The sequence below is a fragment of the Pleuronectes platessa genome, chromosome 9 (genome assembly GCF_947347685.1).
Source record: "Pleuronectes platessa chromosome 9, fPlePla1.1, whole genome shotgun sequence".
Taxonomy (NCBI): Eukaryota; Metazoa; Chordata; class Actinopteri; order Pleuronectiformes; family Pleuronectidae; genus Pleuronectes; species Pleuronectes platessa.
The window spans coordinates 10,350,668-10,373,919 of NC_070634.1; the positions used below are offsets into that span (position 1 = coordinate 10,350,668).

The window sequence follows — 23,252 nt, forward strand, 5'->3', positions numbered from 1 at the left end:
CTCTATAATTTTAGGTCAGTCTTATCACACTGAGTTATGTTCTTGTATTTTGAGTGAAACGTCATTGATTGACAGCTGAGACTGACTCGCGATTGGTCGGGGGCATGTATCGCCGGGAGCTTGATACTGCAGCTTCATCTCCTGGTCACTGCTGCATTGAATCGAGCTCCGAATAGGAAAGATGGCAGCATTCGTATCTGAGATACTTTAGCTTAATTTCTGGATATTGGGAGGAAGTGGGGACACTTAGTCCATCTTTATATACAGTCCATGGTTGAGCACCTCCTTTTTTTTTATTTCACTTTCATTTTCACACTATTTGACACATATAAACAAACAAGATATGTGTTGTCTTTAAAAGTGCAGATTTAGTATATGTATATATATATGCTGTTGTTTAACATTTAAACAAATAGGCCAGAGCATATTTGATCATATTAGTATCACCTTAATTACAATGTTGGATGAGCCTTTTCTTCATTTGAATGTTCTAGACTGGACATTTTTTTTATTTTACAAATGAAACAATTTTACATCCCACACTAGCTGCAGGTTAAAATGACACTTTGTGAGTATCAAGTCTTTGCTGAACAACAAACAGTCTCTTTGAACACAGTTTGTGCTCAAGGCCAGTGTTGCAATATTATCTGTGATGGGAGTAGGGGTACACAAAAACCTATTCACTATTAAATACCTGAAAGAAGCAGCACTGTACTTTTTTACTCAAACTGACATGGGGGCAAAACAGGGAATGGAAAAGATGAACATGTTAAATTGACTCCGGCAGAACACAGTGCAGGAGTGAGAGCGGCGGGAGGAGGCCAGCGAGGGAAAAACACAAGTGGAAGTGAAAAAGGTGGAGACGTGTAACTGGGGGGAATTGGAGTGATGCAACGTGGAAAAGGAGTCAAGAGGAGATGATGGAAAAAGTGGTGATGCATTGTTGTGTTTCGGGAGGTGTGTGTTAAGACTGACGTGGCGACACATACAGGCTCTAACACTCTCTCACACACACACACACAAACACACTTAAACACATCTTTTAGAAGAGGCGATCCGACTCCACTCCCTGCTCTCCCTGCTGTCACTCTCTTTGCCTTATCCCCCTGGAGGATGTGGCACTCATCTTTGCTTACCACACCGTCACGCATGTGACCTTCCCTCTCAACACAGACCAAGAAAAGAAACAACAATTTCTCCAACACCTTGCAGAGACCTTGCATGGAACAGAAACAGGCAAATGTCCTCTGCAGCTTGGGGGCATCAATAATGTTTAATCTGCTTGCCAGTTTCCGGCCAAGCTCCAACCGGGCGAGCACCATTAAGGTAACATTTCGTTACTTATGTTGCCCAACAGCAAGACGGCGCCACAATTGAAGCCAACCAACCTTCACAATCGCATTCCCACCTCCCCCCTTTCACTCTTTCCATCCACTTTATTTGGACAAATGTTTATCTCTGTTTGCCGGCTGGTGCAGTAATTTTCACAAGTAAATTTCCTGAAATCACACAGATTCTTCCTTGAGATTAGATTTAGCTTTGTGAAGCAAACTAGTGAGGGCCCCCCAATTCCATCGCTATACTCAAATCTGCATTTAGATGGGAATGTTATCACAAGCGTAACCCCAACAAGACTGCCGTTTGTTTGGATATCATATTGTTTTTTTGATGTCCTTTTGCAAACAAGGCTCGAGTGGCTGTTGGGTTATAAAAAGGAAAGGAAATACTGGAGCTTAATGTCACCAAAATGTAGGAAAGTGGTGAAAATGGGCAAAGTTAAAACTCCTCCACATGAAAACATCGGATTGTAAGGACGAGTCAGTGTGGAGGACTTTGTTTAATGTTAACAGGCGGATCTTTTATTGACCCCGTCCTGTGTTGTGTCTTTGTCAGTGTGCAGCGGTAAGAAAGGGCAGGCTCGTCGCCCCAGCTCCACCTGGATGCTGAGCTTCCAGCAGCTTGCAGGTAGAGCTGGGATTTTCTTATTTTCTTGCCGCTGGGTCACAGTGCGGCGTCTACGTGATCATCACCGTTGGCCCATCTGTCTTCGCTTTAGAGGTGCTCTCGAATTATTAAACCCAGTCGGAGAGCCGCTATGTGTCAGGGACGGGGCTGCACACAGACACAGGGTGGGCGCTAATAGCATTTTAACCGCAATACGAACACAATCAGGAACATCATTCCTTCTTCTCTTCCCTTTTTCTTTCACCCTCTCTTTCTTCTAAACCATTTTGTATAGTGCCTTTTGACAGAAATGTATCTGATTTTATATGTTAAATCTAAGCCTGGAAAGAACCAAGTAAAAACAGCCCACAGACTCATGCAGTGGAGGACAAATGCAGTGGATATTTAGGGTTGAAGAAGGAAGTAGCATAAAATGGAAATTCTCCAGTACAGTACATAAATAAATTCAGTTAGATTCCACCACTGATCTCCAGGAACCATGAATATACAATTAGATACTGTATCTAAGTAAGTCCATCTCACTTCATCATTAAAAGTAAATATTACAAATCAAAGATATAACAAACAGCCTGTTAAATTGCTATAAAACACAGGGTATATAAAAAAAAATAACATACAAACAATAATTAAGCGAAACTTTGGAACGAGTCGGAGGACGGTGAATTATTTCGTATCCCCTTATATGAATAAAACATTTCAGGAGCATCTGCGGCAAGAGTGGGTTTGTTTTTTTGTGCGAGTGGAGGGTCTGACAAAACTGTTCACTGTTTTTATTGTTTAGTGTTTTGGATGTGGGGAAATGCATCTTTTTAAACAGACCTTGCTCGACATGCAGAGACACACAGAGAAAAACAAGGGACGGGGAGATGATAACATGAACAGAGCGGTGGCTCTGAAACACTGATCCGCTATCGTTTAGGCTGAAAGATGCTCAAATGATAACCATGGCAACAGAGGCACCATGGATGGAGTACGGAAAGTACTATTAAGCATGCAAGTACACACACACACACACACACACACAAACACACTTGTTGCTCTATAATTGTGAGGACGCTCACTGAATGCATTACCAAAGAACCCTTTGAGGGAGTCAGAAAGTGAGGATTGGCCAAAAAGTGAGAGGGAAATAGTCTGATAGGACCATCAGAAAGATAAAAGCACACACATGCACACGCACACACACACACACACACACACACACACACACACACACACACACACACACACACACACACACACACACACACGCACACGCACACACGCACACGCACACACACTACAATGCTTTGGTGGCCTCTTCAAAGAACAGATCTGAGGCTGCGTAGTGTATAATGTAAATTGAATGAGGGGGGAGGGGGGGTGTCCTGCTTCTTTCTACTGTGTTTGATTGATCACTGGTCTGTGTTTCACTGCAGTGCAGAAGCCTTTCCCCTACAGGAAGTGTACACACACACACACACACACACACACACACACACGCACACACAAACACACAAACACACCGAGAGCAAACTTCAGTAAGGAGTGTGTATATCTGCGTTGTCTGTGTAACTTTGTGCAACTGTGTGTGTATGTTTGCGTGTGTGTGTGTGTGTGTGTGTGTGTCTGTGTGTGTGTGTGTGGGGGTTTGGGTGTTCATGTTGCCTGTCTAAACACAGCAGGTCTGTCAGACGAACATCATGCAGGGTATTGAAATGATGTTTCCATGCTGGCATTGTCTGGTTTGCGATCTTCCCCCCAAAACCATCCCCTCCAACTCCCACCCGCCTCCTCCTTACTCCCTTACCTTGCTTCCTTTACTATTATCTGCCTCCTCTCAGCCACCTGATGTTTTCTTTCCGTGCTATATTTCTTCATTCCATACCTTCCTGTCTTTTCTTACCTTCATATCACTCGCTGTCTCCTCTCTTACTCATCTCCTCCTCTATTTCCCCCATCAATCCAGTGTTACTTCCCCTCCACCTACTTTATCACTTTCTCTGTTATACTCACGTTAACAGTGCAAGTTAGTCAAAAACATCCCTAGATATTTCTGAGTGCAAAAACAAAACTGCAAAGACAAAAAAGAATGCTGTGAAGAAACATACAAATATGTTTGCATGCATCTGTAGAATATACGCTCTTTATTGGATATTGTTCTATATATGATCACTCACATTCCCCCTTCCTGCAACAACCCAAGTCTTACGAGATTTGAGGGTATAAGACTTCTCGTTGAGCGAGACATGTCTAATGTTGTTTGGACTCTTAGCAATGACCGGACTGTCGCTATTGTCCAGCTGCAGATGAACAAGACCAATTCAAAAAGATTGTTTAAGTAGTATAAATTTACACACACACATTTAGGGCCGGGGTTGAAAAAATCTCCAAATAAGTTATTTGTCATGTTCATAGATTACAGGAAAAATCTTCCCTAAATATGACTGAATCAATGTTATCAGATAGTGAACAGGCCGTCTGCATAATACCACCTGAGAAAGAACAACTATCAGAGTTAGGGTTGCAAAATTCCGGGAATATTAAAAGCTGGAAACCTTCCATGGGAATTAACGGGAATTAACGGGAATTAACGGGAATAAACTAGAAATTATGTGGGTAATTTATACTAACTGTATTGACCTTGTCATATACAGACATAAATATAAAAAAATTGTTTTGTCATAGGCTGATTTGAGCCCTGAGGAAATTTTGGGCACTTGACTCTATGCTTCTGCATCTTTGTGTCATTCTTAACATAGGTCTTTGCACAGTATTTGCAAATGTACAAAGCCTTTCCTTCTACATTGGCTGGGGTGAAATGTCTCCACACATGAGATAGCGCACGTGGCATTGTTATTTAGAATAAGATGATAAAAAAGCTTGTAAAAAAACACTAATGCAATGATAGTGATATAAATAGTTGGCACAAAGCAGACAGACGTGGACCTTGTTTGTCTAGATGTTGACAGTCAACGTTTTTCACTAAGTTTGGATTGGACAAGAGTAACATTAGTAACCATGGGATATAATATATACTCAAATATGGAAAGTATGTTCAGACCGAAAGCAAAGTAAAATTGTTGCATCGTATCATTTGCACAAATTTGACCACATCTGGACAGTAACTGTGAAAGTAGGATTGATCCTGTGGAGTTTTATTCAGATTTTTTTTGGGGGGGGGCCTCTGCCTGCTCTCAGATCCCACCAGGGTCTCAAACTCTCTACATTCACTCTGTGGGTTTATGAAGCCCATTCATGAAGCCCAGGGATATGTGCACATTTTCTGGTGCATTTCTAACTCCCATAATTTATGTTTTTTGCATACGGGTAAAATCAATTTGTGCTGCCCGGGGTGAATTTGCATCTAATTATGTCCTTTCCATTAACTCGGGATGCAATCGCACCGCCTCGACAATTCGCTTGATGTTCGCTTGATAATTACAGTGAGGACCTGCTGAATGAGGCCCTCGGCAACACAAAAGTGTGCCCCCATTCATTTTCTGCTGGATATGAGAGGGTGGGCATTGTGTCATTACAGGTGACATGTGATTGACTGGTGATTGACTCGAAAAGATTAGATTTTTTTTTTTTACTTTTACGTAAATGAGGGATGAAATTTGCCTGAAGGAGGAAAAAAGGAGAGTAGGAAATTCACCTGCAGAGCACGAATGTCTGTGAAGTAGACGATTATTATTGAAGCCTCTGGGATCCCTCTTTTTTAAGTGCTTCTTTTCAAGTGCTTAAGTGACTTTGCCTCTTTCTCCCCCTCCTTGTCACTCCTTTGTTTCCCATCTTCTCATTTCTCATTTCCCATTTCCCCCAATTCTCCAATCATTTACTGTAAACTCTAATCATCCCTCAAACGTGTCTTGGACTGGGACACCCTACTCTCTCCTCCTCCTCCTCTTTTTCCTGGTCACTGCAGCCTGTCTGAGCCGACTCCCGACCAAGCCATGTCAGGAGCTCCCTGCTGCTGCTGTGACTAATTCTCCACCTTCTGAAGCATTATGACGCATAAATGTTGTGTAACATGCAACATGTTAAATTCATAGCTACTTAGAGAAGAGCATGTACCAAACGTGCAGGAGTCTCACGTGATCAGCAACCCAAAAGCATCCGAGCAAAAGGCTCGGCCCTAATCTGTCCTGCTCCCCCTCACGGCCACCCGCTTTCCAATCTCTGGGCTGTCAAGCAAAGTGTCATGGGGTAAGCCTCAGTTCCAAGCCTTCCTCTACTCCTCTATCTCCCATTGACTATTCCCAGGTTCGCTCAGCCAGAAACAGAAAGTACAATGTGCAGGAAGGTTGAGGAAGACAGGAGACGTTAACTAAACTCCTCCGGAGCAGAGGAGCAGGGAGTATTTGCATGACACACACACTCTTGACAGGCACATGTATGTGTGAAGTCAGGCTCCTAGGAGATGGCGAGTGTTTGTGCGTGTGTGTGTGTGTATGTGTGTGTGTCTGTGTTACGCTTCTGCTGCTCTGCAAATTGGCTGCCTAAACCACCTGGCAGATGTAACCTGAGGGTTTCCTCACAAACATATACCCACGCAGAGAGAGACAGAGGAGTTGGCTGTGTTTTCATCATCTCTGACTGTGAAGCTGAGGCCTTGAGTCACAGAGACGCCCCGGTGCCAGGTCCGTAGATTGCAAAAAAAATAAAAACTTTTGCCGCAACAGAAGCCAGAAACAATACAACACAGAGAGGAGCAGACCGCTGGGGAGGCCAACGGGAGCAACGAGGAGGCGTGCAGTCTGTCCTATTCATACACACAAACACATGCAGATACCCAGGAAGGGAGAACAAAGGAGAGAATAAGGAAGGCAAAGATGTGAATCCTTGTGTTCCCTTCACTGCAGAGCTCTGTGGTATGGATGGGTACAACTTTGGAGCAACCAGACGTACTGATAGGGAGAATGAGTTGCACAAAAGTTTCTGTGTGAGTAACTGTAAGACGGCGAGACATTCTTTCCTGTTTACCCCATCGTGTGATTCTGCCACACTGACCTTCTCAGTAAAAGAGAGGGTTTAAAAGAAGTCAGTAAAACAGATATACAGAAAGATTCTAAATGTCAAGTCTCTCTCCAGAGTTTGGACAATTTACTGACACATAATAGGAGGATTAAGATCCTAAACTTCAGCTTTTCAGCCGAATCAAAGCTCATTTTAATGAGCTTCCATTTCAAAAGGTCTGACTGCATGAATGTGAGCTTCACAATTGTGTCTTCCATATTCCTGCAAGTGCAGTAGTTCGAGGTATCGACTCTGTTACATCAGTGGGACCAGGTCTAACATGTGAGGCGACATGGGTACAACAGAGCACGGCCACGAATCACAAATTCTGACCATTCCTTCATAGAGATCAGGTGAGTCATTCATTTGCTGTCCGATACATGCTCATCTGTTTTCTATAATTTGGCTATACTGATTTAGTTAGTTGGTGGCATGGAGGTAAAATGGTTCTTAGTCTGAATCCCAGGGCTGCCCGAGCATTTCTCTGTGGAGTTTGCATGTTCTCCCTTTGTCTAAGTGGGTTTTCTTCCTCACACAGATCAAAGACATGCAGAATGGGGTTTAGTTAAATGGAGGATCTAGATTGTCTGTATGTTGGACCTGTGATATGTGAGCTGTCCAATGTTGGCTGGGTTTGGCTCCAGCCCTCAAAGGATAAACGCTATAGATTATGGATGGATGGGTTGTGGTAGTAGTTAAGAAATACATGTCTAAAAGTTTCATGAGCATTTTCCCAACAGACTTCTCTCTATGAATGAAGAGCACAAGCATGAAGACAAATGTTTCTGCCAAAGTTAGAATAGTGTTGTCCTATTGTACTGGGAATTCTCTGTTTGTGTGAATCAGTTGTCTTTCTCATTTTTAACCAGTGTGAAAAACCAAGTGGAGAAAATCAAACACTGAGCTTTTCTCAGATTTCCTCACTGGCTTATTTTCCCATGTAATAGTTGAATCAGCTGTTACCAAGCCACAGTCACCAATGAAGACCAAAAGACACTCACACGTTTGTGTCAACTGAACACAGGACAGATTTAAAATTGATTGTTATATATGAATATTTTATGTGATTAAATTTGAAAGGATTCCATAAGTTGATCAGCAGACAATTAATCAGCAGGTATTTGGTTATTAATGATTTAAAAGCCCTTTTTTAATGCAAAAGCACCAGCTCCTGGTTCTGTAATGTGAGAATTAATAACAAATGTCCTCATCTTACATGTATAAGAAAGTAACTATTAACAATTTGTTGACCTTACACTGGAATCTTAATGTTTTTCTAAGCTTTAAGATACAGGCCATACACAAAGCTACCTGTGAATTCAATATCTGAACAAATGTGGCAGTTGAAGTTTCTCAAGGCTTCTCACTTGGAGCGCTCAGCCTACAGAGCACAGTGATTGCTTGCTGTTGGGCTTCCTCGAGTTGATGTGGGATTTACTCATCTTTGATTGGGGGGACATGCTTGATTACCTTTCTCACACATCACTCTGCCTCTCATCCAGTCCCCGTGTCCTCCCCCTGCGCCGCAGAGATCCATCCCAGATGAATCGCAGTGAAAGCATCATTTGTCTCGTTGTGCGCATCAAGGATGGTGTGCAAGTAACAGGGCCATACTCTATGGTATTTTGATCCAAGGTGCTTTGTGTATTAAAGTAGCATGATGAGGGGTGCACAAGTTGAAGAAGTACAATTTAGAATTCAAATACAGATTTTCACAAGTTGATTTTCAGATGTTTGGGGCATTTTGGGGAAGATGCAGTTAATAGGTGGGTAAGAGCTGGACTTGCAGCCGATGCGTATGAGATGTAATGAATAAATGTTTAATGTGTTTTTGTCTCACAGCACGTGGACACTGGGGTCGGCTCTTATTGTGAAAGCTCTCTTTATCATCAGGAGACATTTGTACTTTTTTTTTTCTTTTGTCTTTTGTGTGTTAGAAATGTAATTGACCTGCCCACTCGCTCGTGGTGTATTCTCTGCACAATCCCCTTCTGTTCTCATATGGGAACATTCAAACACCATCCAAAGGTTTACCCAGGGGGCTGGCAGGAGAGAATCACACCATTCTCACATACAGCCCCTCCAGATAATCGAGTTCAGTGCAAGTCCGAAAGTAGCTGATGATTTGTGTGGCAGAACACTTGCGCGAGAGACCAGAGGTTACTGGCTGGAAATGTTTGGTATAATCATGTGAAGTTCTGTACAGCACACTGAGGCTCAGGTGACGGGGACGGCCTCCGCTCTAATGAGTACTCACCACACACTGCAGTCTGAAGCAGAAGGAGGGCCAGCAGGGGCTGCAGTCCACACCCAGGCAGTACACCCTGCATCCTGCTGCACCTGGACACAGACAGACAGAGAGGGAGACAGTGTGAGTTCACAAAGGAAACTGGAATCAACACATTCGCCTCGTGAGGGTTTCTAATGCACACTGTAGATAAGTCATAGGAATTCCTTTTCATGGGATTTTGTCTTCCTCCCTTTTCTCTTGACAGGGCCTCAGGTTACAGGGTTGTCAGTTCACTCTTCACTTTACAGTTTCATAAGGTGGGTGCGAAGAGCTGTCATGTTTGTTCTTTTGCAAGTATAAGGTAGACTTTTTTTTTTTTTTCATTTCACAATACTTCAGTGAGAATGAAATTTAAAGGGCTTTGTTTAACTATTGTCTTCAAAAGTGTATCACTATTCAGGTTTACAGGGTAGCTAAACCTACACTAAGGAAAAGGTAGAAACAATAAAAAGACAGGCTGATTGTGTTTGGATGGTCGATTTCCAGGGTATTATAGAGACACATGATGCTCACATTATACTGAAGAAATCCAGAAACACTGGATTGAAATCTATGTTACCATGGAGGCAATTGTGCTGAACACTGGGGCTTCGCTCACACTGGTTTTCATTTCATAAAAAGTGTTTTTAAAATAAAAACAATCTCTATCCAGACAAGCATTTTAGCTCCATATCAGAAATGCTTTCCGTTCATACTAACACACTTTAAGACACATATAACAGGACCATTCAAGTGCTTAGTTGCAGAAAAATACTACATGAAGAAGAAACAGCAATGTCTAAAAGTAAGACCAGAGTTAATAATTAGGGATGCACCGATATGGAAATTCTTGGCCGATACCGATATTTAAAATAACAATCTGGCCGATACCGATACCGATATTTGTTTATTTTCTTTTTGTTGTTATTCATTCACCCTTTTGTGCCAGAAAAATAATTAAATCATTATTTAAAAAGCACTATTTAAAAAATGTTCAGCCCTTCATCACTGTTATCTTTTAATGACACAAATTGAATCAGATTTATGAAACAATCTTTGATTTAACTAAACTTTATTTAACAGAGACATATTATGACCATTTTTCCGCAAGTTGAAATGGTTCCTGTGGATCTTAATGAAATGACTGTAACATATTTTGGTCAAAATACCACAAGGATTATTTAAAACAGCACCTTTTTACCCTGTCTAAAACAGCCCTGTTAAAGTAGCATTATAGAGAACGCTCTTCTCATTGATTTACGGTAGCAGTATTGCCCGTTTATTAGTGGTGTTACGGCTTCTGTGTGTATTCCCTTGTTACCTGTGCATGAGACGGATGAATAGAGCCGGTGCACATGAGAATAAAGTATTTAAACAGACGCTACGCTCATACTTTTTACGCCAAGTTACACTGCGTGAGTCAAGATAACTTAACAAGCCCTCCTCAGTTTTACCTGTTTTTAGTGTCAGGCAGAAATCACATCGCGTCAACACCCACCGTGGCCCTTCGCGATGCTTGTTTTAATTAAACAGTCGGATTCCCCTGGTCCGCACCAGTTCTCAGTCAGCTGCTAGGCGCCAGCCGGAGGGTTCCCCCAGCGCTCGCCGTAGCTGAGGTGATCCACGAGAAGGGCCCGACACGCGTCCAGAGTGGCCGCCGCTGACCGCGTACCCAGTCCCCTCCGACGGCCCGCCTTCCGCGCCGGCGATGGACACCGGTCCAAGAGAAAGAAAGCCCCGCACCAGCGACGCCGTTAGGCGGCACCGGATGAGGACCTCCCGGTGCCGCACACTGAGCCTCCGGCGGCGCGGAGAGGAGGGCGACGGAGCGACTGCTCCCCCAGCCGCGGCACGTGCCCAGCGGTTTTACAACAAATATGAACATCGGCCAATGATATCGGTAAAGTCAAGTTTATTACCGATAAGCCGATATCAGTAAACGAGGCGAATATCGGCCGCTACCGATGTTCGGCCGATAAATCGGTGCATCCCTATTAATAATAGATAGTAAAACTTTGCATTGGTGTCCAATTGTCCTGATTCCTGCCTGTCCCGCCAGACTGTCCATAAAGATGGACGACCTCTCTTCACTTCTTCAGACAATACACTAATAAAGCTCAAATACCAAATAGACGAACGCTGCCATTTTGCACATTTGGAGTCAGAGTCTGCACAGTAGCGATCAGGGGATGTAGCCAGGTCCCAAAGAATCATGCAATCGACCAATCGTGAGTCAGTTTCTGCTTTCAATCATAACTTTTCATCCTGTTTTTATAGCATCAAATATTAAAAACAAACTTACTTGAAAAAGTTTAACTATATTATACATTAATGTGATAAGAACTACTTAAATGCCAGAAACCTTGCGAAAAATGTATATGAAGTGTACTTTGACTTTTTAGTTTGGTCTGTGTCCCATCCTCCAACATGGAGGAGGCGGGATTTATGACCTATATGCAGTATAGGTCATAAAAGAACCTTTCAGTTTGATCTGTGTAGCTACAACAGCCTAGAGCGAGAAAGGAAACAAGAAATGGAAACAGAGGCGAACAAGGTTGAATTAATTTCCTTGCACTTGAGTGCTCGCGTGTTGATGTTCATGTAAATAAATCTGTGCGTTTATTTTCGCAAATTTGACTATTTGCTTCTGTAACATGTGTGTGTCACAAGAGCCAAGGGATAGAGACCAAATGAGGTAAGTCAGCCAGCGCCGTGGGGCCCCAGAAACCCTGAGTGTAAATAATGAATGTGACATCTCCGGAGACACGGCGGGCTGAGCGGGGCGCAAGGACAGGAGAGCAGTTTGGGGGAGGAGGAGGAGGAGGAGGAGGAGGAGGCGGGTTTGGCGGCTGGTAGCTGAGATGCTGGAAACAGATAGCCAGTGTCAGTTACAGCAGCGCTGGTCACTCTGAGTCAATCTCAGTGGATGCAGCCAAGGACAAAAACACTGACCTTGTACCAAACAGCTCTGCTGCGCCACAGCTGAAGCTGAGTTAAAAGTGGGTGTAGGAGTTTGTTGTGCATTCCCAGTATATGTGAAATGATTTAAATCATATAACTAAATAAATCATTTGGTACTATTAAGGTAGGAAAAATAACCTATTATGGGTTAGTTTACAAAATAAATTCTGTGCCATCTAACAAGCATTTGAATGCAGCTTTATAAGTAGCTAACTGTCATTTAACTCTAATGTTACTTTGAAATTATTCAAGACAACTCTGGAGCCCATCATTCATCGTTTGATGACAAATTATTCTCCGGGGGCAAAGGCAAATGTTTTGGGGCTTAAGGCTTCAATCTGCTGGTCACAGTCTGACCAGCACATTGAGATGTGAGAATGGAGGATGAGCTCTGCTCCACAACTAGTGAGTTTAAACATTATTATAATTTCTATCAACATCAGCATTTGAATGCAGATAGATAAGCTGATAAACAATGTATTTGGTCTCCACATAGACTGATGGCGGCCAAAGCCTTCTCACACGTGATCGGTCAAGCTAATGAGTTGATTTTCACTGTATGCTAGAGTTTACAGAAAAGGCTGGATTCCTTAAGTGAAGGAAACAAGAAAACACATTCAATAACCTCGAAGCCTGAGCTATCGTCTCCTCTGTGTTGTTTTTCAGATGTTTTGTATACTTGTATCCAAAGTCTTTATTTGGAATATTTTGCTCATTTTACAGTGATACTGACTTGGTTGAAACCCCGAAGCTTCTTTCATGTGCTGCTTTGTTGTTGGTGACAAAGGGGAATAAACACGCCTATTTAACAACGGAGTCGGACCTCTGACTAACGACTCACACCATCACATTCACAGGGCCAGCTCTAATTAGATGGGAGATACACAACAGACCTGACATTACACTGGAGAGCAAAGTCTGGGTTATTAAAAATGAAGCTAAAGGACAGTTTGTGTTTGTTGTATTGCAGCTTTCATAAATCTCCAATTAAACTGTGCACGGATACATAAAGTCCACCTGGACTGCTGCTTTGGCGTTTTCATTATACAGTTTAAAGCCCGACCACAATGGAAACGTAAGTGATTCTTCTTTAAATGAAATACTGAGCAAACAGTTTCATACCCTCTCTTTTTTTTTTCTTCAAATCTTTAGTTCATCAGTAGCAGCTCCTCATGTGTGCTCGCAGGGTCAGGGCTATGTTTACTGGGACCACACTAGTATATACTCCATCTATTATTTCTCTCTAAGCCCACTTACTCTGCTATTGATTAATGTTACATTGAGGCCTTTTCTGAAGCTCACACATTCAGGATGATTTCAAAGTGCAACAGCTGAATAACCTTTTCTTTCTCTTTTGTCTGTGCCTGCTCTCGAGCAAACAGCAGCGGCTCTGACCTCTGTGTGGCCAGACCCGTGCCCTTCTTTCCCTTTGTGATGCCTCGTTATCCATCTACTGTATCTCCACTGCAGGACTCCTGGTATTAGAAGAATCATAGTTTCATAAATGCAGGTTCGTGTGTGTGTGTGTGTGTGTGTGTGTGTGTGTGTGTGTATGAGCAAAAGCAGGTAGGGGATAGGCAACTTTCTGAAAATTCCTTTCGAAACATCAGCTCACTTGACTCAGACCTGACATTATACTCCCACGTATTGTAGTCTCAGCAAGGGTCTGATTAAGTTGATTATAAATCAATTTCCGTTGAGCTCCGCCTAAAAAAAAATTGATTGTCCAATCATAACTTAGCAATCGCAGCGAGGCACGACTGTCATGTTTTTCATTTGCTGAGCTCTTTACTTAGTTTTAAGGGAGTTTAGAGCATAATTTCAGCCAAACCAGTTTTAGATTGTGTGCGTTTAATTAACTTATTGGTTATCATTAATGCTGCTTTTTTGCCTTCAATATAAAAGTAAAGTAGTTTTTCCATATGGAGCCTCTGAGCCCTTCATCGCATATGTTGGAGTCACTAACATTCATTTCATGTTTGCGTGACTTTTATTCTTTACTTTACTTGAAGGGACCTGGGAGAGCGAATACCTCTGCCAAGCCGGATTGGCCACTATCTCACCATATGGTGTAAACATGTATTGAGGCCAGATACATCCAGATTATTATCGGGATCTGCAACATGTTTATAGATATTAACACTATACACATGAAGGTTTTTTTTTTATATAGATTTCATATTGAAAAATTCCCCAAAACTGCTTGAATAGTAAATTGCCTCTGCTCCCCCCAAAATCTGTTCAGCAGTAAAGACATAACCTCCTCAAACCATGCTGTTCCTCATAAGGTGGTGGAGATACTGACTGTTTGACTGAGCTATGTTGCTGTAGCGTCAGTATTTATATTAAAGACATGTATTTAATATCTCAGAGGATTCTGGATTAGGTCTAATTAGCAAGAAACATTTAAAAGACATCTCACGGTCGCAGCATAAATAATAAAATAATGCTATTTTATCCTGCGCTGTAGTTGATAAGATTTGATAGTGACAGACATACTGTCAGTCGACAAAATCCACGATGGTTGGCTAGAAATTATAAGATTTCATTTACTTTCATGAGTCACTTAAGACCCATTTTAAAAAAAATTCTGATGCATTTAACATTGTTATCAGAATAAAATGCACGTGTGGGGGCGATTACAGATAGACTGACAGAGGTAGCAGCAGTGACTACAGAGCGCGGGATTTGTGGACTGTCATTTGTCATTCAACATTTAAGTGCTAGCTTCTCCAAACTCAAGCTGAGGGATCTAAATCAGAGTGAATGAGAGCTCTCCTGCTGTGTTCAATACCAGCTGCAGAGATCCAGCCAGATCTCCAAATGTCAGACGACCAAGCCTGTCACCGATACTGTAGTTGTGCCACACAGAGCAGGAGACCGACAGCTTGGTGCTTTCAGACAGACAGGCAGGCAAAGACACGGACACACCGGAGAAAGATCCAGAGCCAAGCTGCTGCACTTTGTTTTCTGTCCCTGTCAGTAACCCCTTCAGAAGCCCGACCTGCAGCCTGTCTTGGAGAAGTCAGGCCTGGTCCCATCTGTCGTCTCCGCTCGCCCTCCACCTTGTTCTGCCCGTCTATATTTGGATTTTTTTTTCTTCCTGCCAATCAACGTCTGCCACCATCTGTATCCACGACTCACAGTTTCTATGATATTTTTCTCTCTTTTACTTTTAGTTCCCTTGCTCCTCTCAAATTGTTCCGTCACTCTTCCCCTCACCAGGATGCATTATTAAGTGGGCTCATTAATCACTCAGGTGGCCGGTCTGTCCATCACCACACACAGGTCTTGTTCCTGCAGCATGTATGAGCGCGCGCACACAGACACACACACACACACACACACTCATTCAGGCATACACACAATGGCGCAGGTTTCACAGGGGGAGTTAGTCCAATCAATGTCTATGGATAAGTCCCTTCGAGTGAAGAACGAGGCTACCCTTCAGGTGACAAAGGACTGTTTTCCTTCCAGGAGGATATTACCAAGGTTTTTAGTAAGCAACCTGTCACACTGCGTCAAACATAAATGGCTTTAGTGTTTCGAAATTTTCTGCACAAATTGGGACGTTTCTGCATTTGCACCTGTCTTATGGAATACATCATCCCTCACTGTGGTTTCTGTTTCTTGCCATTTCTTGGGAGGTGCAGTATAAAAGCACTTAGATGAAAACAATGTATGAGTGGGTGGCTACACTCCGGCTGATAAAACCTGTGCAAGGTGGAACAGCAGGACTCCTCGGGTTTCCGCCGGGAGAGAAAAAAAAGGAAGAAGCTGTGGGCCAGAAATGAAGACACTGTGCGGGAGACAATCCAGATGAGGCACTGATAACACACTGATAAGCCCAATCGCCATAGAGGAAGAGAGAGATGGCAAAGACAGAGTTTGTGAGGGGATGAAAGAGGTGGTGGGTAGTTCAGAGGAAGAGGAAGTAAGGGAAATAGAGAGAAGGGGGGAGGTGATAGGGAACCAAAATCGTACGCAGCCATAAATTTCCCCTGATGCTTTGCTGGGCCTGTCGCTGTATGTATACGCTTGGAGGAGAAGGAAAGCTAGAAGACCAGTGTGAGACTGTGGCTGGGCTCCCAAAAATGAAGGAATTGCCATCTGATTCAGAGCCCACCATATGGGCTTAGACACAGCACACGCCAGAGACAGTTTCATTCCATCACAAGGACTCACACACGTGCACACACACACACGTGCACACACACACATGGACTGTGCACACTCAGGCAATAACATTTTCCTTATACCGCCTGAGAGGCAGAGGAAGACGCCAGTTATGAGGGAGGAGACCTTGCGAGAGTTCTGCATTATAATGAAGTCTGCAATATTACATACACTGAATGTGCAGTGTACAAAATACCTATGGGAATGCAAATGTACCTGTGCACTTGTGGAGTGTGAGTAGACTGGAGGATGACATGAGGAGTGACAGATGCTCGTGAGAGAGTCTGGAGACACACACTCAGACACACACCTGCGTGCGTGCACATGATAGAAACTCATTAGCGCATGCATCTGTGCATACGTCTCCACTCAACACACACTTGGACGCTTTCGGTTCTATTTTATTACCCTGCATGCTGGTGTGAGGGGAAGCAGGGTTGTTGTGTTTTTTCAATGCGTGCGTGAGAAAAAATATCTCACTCTTGGTGGTTGGAGGGAGTATTACTTGGGAGGGTTTGTGCATAGGAATTACTTTGATTCAAAGGTCAGAATCAAAAGTACATATTTTCTAAGATATAATAATAGAGCTCGAGAGACAATCTAAAGTTAATGTTGATCAGATGAATTTTCCTGATGATATAATATAGTATGATAAAGGACATCATGAAGAAGTAAGTCACAATGGAATCAGAATATTGGATTCTTCGTTGCGCCTTTTTTGAGGCATCTCTGCATCTTATGGCTAAAGAGACACAATTTAAAGTTTCCATAGATTGAAAAAGAATCAATGATGAAGTAGGAGTGATATTACTGTGTAAGAAGATGACAACTTATAGTATATTAATACATTTTCTTAACCAATAAGATTAGAGACACCATCCTCAGCTTCTTTGGATTAACCACTCGTCAATAAGTCATAATAACATCATAATAAAATATTACAAGATAAAAGATCTAATTTGCCTGATTCAGGTCTTCAATTTGCACAGGCAGGATATGCATCATCCCTCGATGTTACTTCTGGAATCAGATGAGGACCCAAATGCAGACGCAAGGCTGCCACTTTTAATTTGAAAATCATCGGACGTGGGGGTGGGGGGGGGGGGAGTCTGTGTTTAAACTGTAATGAATGTAAGGAAAACGTTGAAGTTCACCCGAGGAAAATAATAAGACCAAAACATATCTGGATTGCGTTGAGGATAAAACGGACAGGTTTATGTTTGCTGCCATTTTCAAATACCGATTCGAAAACAGTTTTTTCAGCATTCGTCCCTAACATTTTCGATGGGGTTGCTTGTTTTTATGTGACTGGCACCAGAACAAATCTGTGAGTTGTGTAGAATGTGTAATATTTCTACATTTAAACATGGTCTTAAAATGTGCTTTTTACCTTAAAGTATTAATACTGAGTGTGAACATTTAAAATACAATTCCCCATATGGTGAGTAGGGGTTAGTGAATGAGACACAAATGAAACAGGAAGTGATGGTCAATATGCAACAGGAAATGAGACAACGAAAGGTACCTTAAAGGAGTCAAAGATACACAAGGAATCTAACAATGAAACTAAAGAAAAAAATGAATGTGAAACTACAATGCTTTTAATCGTTACTGTCTCAGTTTCTCACCATTCTCTCAATATTTTTTACTGAGACATCTATATAAATATTATGATGTAAAATTGTCTGTTACTGTTATGTGGAAAGGTGCTATAGAAATGCAGATTATGATTAATACGCTCTCGTCGTGCTCACATGAAGAGTGCAGTTAATCAGTAAAGTTGGGCAAAGACCGACAGAGGGATGAAAGGAAGGACAAGAGAGAGAGAGAGAGAGAGAGAGAATAAAAGCAAGGATGAGACCGTGCTTGTTCAGGCGTTATCACCACGGAGCTGAAAAGTGCCGTCAATTAAAGTTAAGTGTTTTACTGCCCAGCGTGCACATATAAACCCACACATCGCTCACTGTGCGTTAAGTAAGTGCTTGGGGTGGAATCAATGTTTTCATTTATTGGCTTTCTTTTGCAAAGATTCCTCAATTGGAAACAAACATGATTTTCTGTACAGACAAAGGCGAGAGGCTGAGTACCACACAACACCAGGCTCTACCGCACAAAGCAGAGATGGCATGCTGAGCAGTGTGATGGTGCAGAGCAGGAATAAGCTTCAGGGCTGCCCAAAACTATATAGAAACCTATTACTTACAGCTGAAAACCACCACGCTCCCCCTTATTGATAAAATGCAGCTGACCACCGGCCAACAACACCCCTGGTCAAGAGAAGGCTGGAATCGACTATCGCTCATTTGTTTTGTTAAATGCTTTTCGCCTTGCTCTCTGTGGCTTGAAAAGACAAGGTCATCTCGTATATGTGAACTGAAAAAGAGCGAGGGTGAGAAAGAGAGAAGAGAAGATGAGAAAAGATCTTGTGAAAGGGTGAGATACTGTACCGAGGAGAAAGGAGGGAGGGACGGAGGGAGAGATTCTCCTGAAAAATGAGGTGACACAAAGCTTTCTACGTGCAGGAAGGGCGGCCAGGCAATTTTCAAATGTCTGAGGCTTCTCATTTGCCGAGCTGCAAAGCCACTTTATATGGTGGCAAATGTTAAACTTGTTCTGGGCACATCAAGGTCTCCTTGGCCGCCTGCTTGTCTTCGCCTTGAATTTAAATGCGGCTGGAGACGAGTGCACAGGGAAAGAAAAATGTTCCGACATGGTGTACACAGGAGTTTAAAATTGCAGAGTGGTGAATACAGAGTCACACGGAAGACAAAAGACCGTGAGTCGGCTCATCCCCACTGTGAGGGTGTGGATGAAGGACAAATATCTGTTTTCAATGAAACTTACTTGTATGATCAAAGTGAATGCTCGTTAGAAGTTCCCAGAGTCCAAGGTGTCACCTCCTGATGCTTTTTTAATATAAAAACACAAAATAATGATTCAGAATCATAAAAAAAGGTTCTAAGAATTTTTTTCAATTTTAAACCAGTCAATGCTTATGAACCCTTTTCCATTCAAATCTAAAAATGAATTCGTCATCAGTTGATTTCCTAGGTTCCCTGATCAAAGACTGGAACTAAATATTGGCAAATCTATCTCACCCATGTATCACTACCGTCTCTGTCAAGATTGCTCATATGTCATATAACACACAATAAAGCATGAAGACATTAAATTATATCTATTATTATATACTCATCCCCATGTATTATTTTTATGTCATGGTTTATTATTATGTCAGATTTAAGACCCACATCCTTCGACACAGACACACAGACACACTCACTATCCAATTCGTGTATAGCCGTATGTGTTTGTGGTGAAAGGATCTTATCAGTTTATTAAGGCAGGTCTGAGAGCAGTACATATTTCACTGGGCTGCCAGCCAGGTTTATGCTTCTCCTCCACTCCGCTCTCACCCGTTTCCTCTCTTCTCTACATTGTTTCTTTTCTCTGTCACTCCACTCAGCACTGTGTTTCCGCTCTCCTTTGCTCACATTGCTGTAATGTCTCTCTCTCTCTCTCTCTCTCTGCCTAACTCTCTCTCGCTCCCTCTGTAGGATCCAGGGGCATCTGGGATTCAGTAAATCCTCGCTGTTGACTGCAGGCTGTAAAGACTCCTCAGTTAATCAAAGTCAGTGGAGCAGGGACACTGAATCATGCTGGGGCAAGGAGTCCGTCAGTGAACTTGCACTATCAACCCCCCCCCCCCCGATCAGAATAAATACAGTGGTGGTCAATTGACAGAGAGGTTTTTATCAGATGAAGTGTCATGAGAGAGTTGGAGCTTGGCTCTTGACCTGCAGCCTTGAAGTTGCGTTGGTGCAGTGCAGAGTGATAAGTAAATACTATGGTTTATGTCTTGGAGTCACACTGCATCATGCCGATATGTTCTTTATGAAGAAATACAAAATGCAATTACAGTTTTATCCCTGTGCACATGCAGGATGATTCATGACAGACGGCAGTGTTGATGCTGTGTGCTCTACTCAGGCACCACCGCTCGCCTCGATGATCACTTTCATATTGTTGTGAACGTGTCTGACCTGGACACTCTCCTGCTGCGTTCTCCATCTGCGAAAGGCAAACACTGGAAAATGTCCAAACCCAATTTATTGACATTTTCCAGTGTTTATGTCTTACAACAGTCAAAACCAATATCCAAGCTCTCCAAGTTAAAAATTCCATCTAATCCATTTATATGATCTTAAAATGATCTAATAAACAAATACACTGACTTCAATATCCACACATCCACACACACGTCCACATTAAAGCCCAGTGTTGGGAGTAATCTGCTGCTTTGATGGACAGTTAAATCAGTCTACATCTCATAGTCACACACACACACACACACACACACACACACACACACACACACACACACACACACACACACACACACACACACACACACACACACACACACACACACACACACACACACACACACACACACACACACACACACACACACACTCACACTCACACACACAGACGATGATAATGATGATACTTTGTGTGCACACACACATCCAAATCAGCAGGGTGCAGACAGACAGATGGTGTGTTTGTATCATGTTCGTGGGGGAGGGCTGTCTGGCCCGGTGCTTGGAGCACCTGAGAGGGAGCCTCTGACCCAGTGAGGACTCAGACAGACTGGAGTGTGCCCTTTCACCACAGCGCTGTGTGCAGCCATTATCATTCTGCTGTGGGCAAAGAAAAAACCTCTATAGGCTTCATCATCTGGGGACCATGAATGTCTGCACTGAATTTCATGGCTGCCATTTTTTTAAACTCATATCTGGTTTAAACAGTTGTTTTCTTCGTTTGACACACAGAGTAAAGGGAAGACGGTGAACTACATGTGCGTTAGAATACACCCACCCTTTGTGTAAAAACAATGAGTAGTGTCTGTGACACGGAATGAAAACACTCATTACAGTATAGCGAGAGCATTCAACTAATATGTACTTCATGAAACATGTCTTAACGCTTAAGGTTTGAAATAAATAAGAAATGCGATGCTTTTATTATAAAGATGTTTCACTACAATATCTAAAGAGAAATCATTCTAGAGTGATTATACTGACAAAGTGCAACTTTATTATCCACCTCAGTTTCACAATAATCTCTTCTGCACGTTCCATATTGGCTGGATTTTCTATACATGGAATAAAATGAGTGAATCGTGGGTAATATGTCTTAGTAGTGCCTGAAGTGGAGGAGAAAGAAAGTTGGTCTAAGTGACACGGAACTGAAGAGAGAAAACAGTTGTTGGCAGCGAAATGAGTGTGTGCACATTGAAGATAGTTCAGCACTGACAACATCTCCCAGATTGTGAATGGCATGGAAAGAAACGGACACAGAAATATTCCAAATAAATGACTTTTCCTCTTTCTTTTAGTGATGAGAGACAGAGACAAGACGAGGAGCGTCACAGTACAGCGAATAAATTGAGCAGAAATTGGAAATTGGAACTACAGCGGCCGGAGTAAACCTGATTTTTGACAGGGGAGGAAAAGACAGAGACACAGTGAGAAAAGACACGTTGTGAAGGAGAAAGACGCCGCGCTGTGATAACTGTGCCGGGAAATGGAATCGAAGTGTGGGAATGAGAGAGGAAGGAATCAAACGCTCAAAGCCCCAAGAAAAGAAACGCTAGGGGGGGAAGAAAAGGGAGGGTGAATATAAAACAAGGCTGCTGGCGGTGGCGGCAGCATCACAGGGCTCTCGACTTATTAAATAATCACTCCTAGAATGACTAATGATTCATGAAAGTGTGCAGATGTTTCTGCTCTACCGTTAAAAATGGCCAAACAGAGAGAGAGAGAGAGAGCTGTTAAGGTGTAAATGAAGAGGGTGAGGAAGGTGTGAGACGCTGATGGAGGGGGGGGGAGAGAGGTTGGAGATGCAGAGGAGAGGAACGACTGCAGGGAGAGTTACCACACCTCGGTTAAAAAAAGATTGAGAGATTTAGGATTGGACAGAGCGATATGAGTGAGCAGGTCTGGGGGGTTTGATGGCGCTGCCTGGCTATTTCTGACTTTCCTTCTGAGCGGCGTTCCGGATTCCGTCCCAGCGTGACTCCCAGGTCTGAGACGCAGACAGTCTGGGGTCCTCTAGGCAGATCGATTGTCAGCCACACTCATTTAGAAGAATCAGACTTGATGACACCTGCCTAAGGCCGAGTTTTATTTACTTATTTATCTGAGGGTGGCTCTGGCTCCATCTGTCTGAAAAATGCGGGGGGGTTACCTGCAGGGACCCCAGCCATGTCCAAGCGTGATAAACAGATTTTAAGGTGTGTGTGTGTGTGTGTGTGTGTGTGAGAAAGAGAGAGAGAGAGAAATTGAGCATGCATTAGGCCACCTACACTGTGCACAAGCCCCATACATCAAGAAGGTGCCGCCAACACAAATTGAGATCTCACAGAGGGGCGCAGTTTCATTCGAGGTGCACTTGATTGTTAGTTTTAGGCTGTTTCTGCAGTGTGATTATGATGCAGCCATTACCACAGGGATCAATTTAAAACAAGCTATGTGATCGACTCTCCGCTGCAAAGTTAACACTTTTCAAATTACATCCTGTCATCTTCTCAGTTCTTAATCGACGACAGAGATGTCCAGAGGCGTCCTTTCCCTTCGACACCGTATTATAAGTTAGGTTGGCTCTTCTTTGACATTATGAGGAAGAGCTTTATTTACTTTTTGACCGAGAGTATACAAACATAAAATCTACTTTCCTATTTGTGAGGTGAACCAAAAGCCTAAAATGTGGTTCTCAGATTAGCATAAAGACTTTAAACTACAGTTATCCTGTCTTGTCCTGAAGGTGACAAACTCTATGTACCACATTTACAATTCAAAAAATGTGGTTATATTGC

At 42.7% G+C, this 23,252-nt stretch overlaps 1 protein-coding gene across 1 annotated transcript in view; it reads right to left on the reverse strand.

Moving 5' to 3' along the window:
* Positions 1-22,643, reverse strand: part of ncanb (neurocan b) — a 129,352-nt gene extending 106,709 nt beyond the window's left edge. The window contains exons 1-4 of the mRNA XM_053430699.1: positions 22,625-22,643; positions 22,414-22,488; positions 9,221-9,303; positions 4,125-4,247 (exon numbers count right to left, since the gene is read on the reverse strand). Coding sequence (XP_053286674.1) covers positions 4,125-4,247; positions 9,221-9,303; positions 22,414-22,488; positions 22,625-22,643 — 300 coding nt within the window. The remainder of the gene's footprint in view (positions 1-4,124; positions 4,248-9,220; positions 9,304-22,413; positions 22,489-22,624) is intronic.
* Positions 22,644-23,252: the final 609 nt, after the last annotated feature.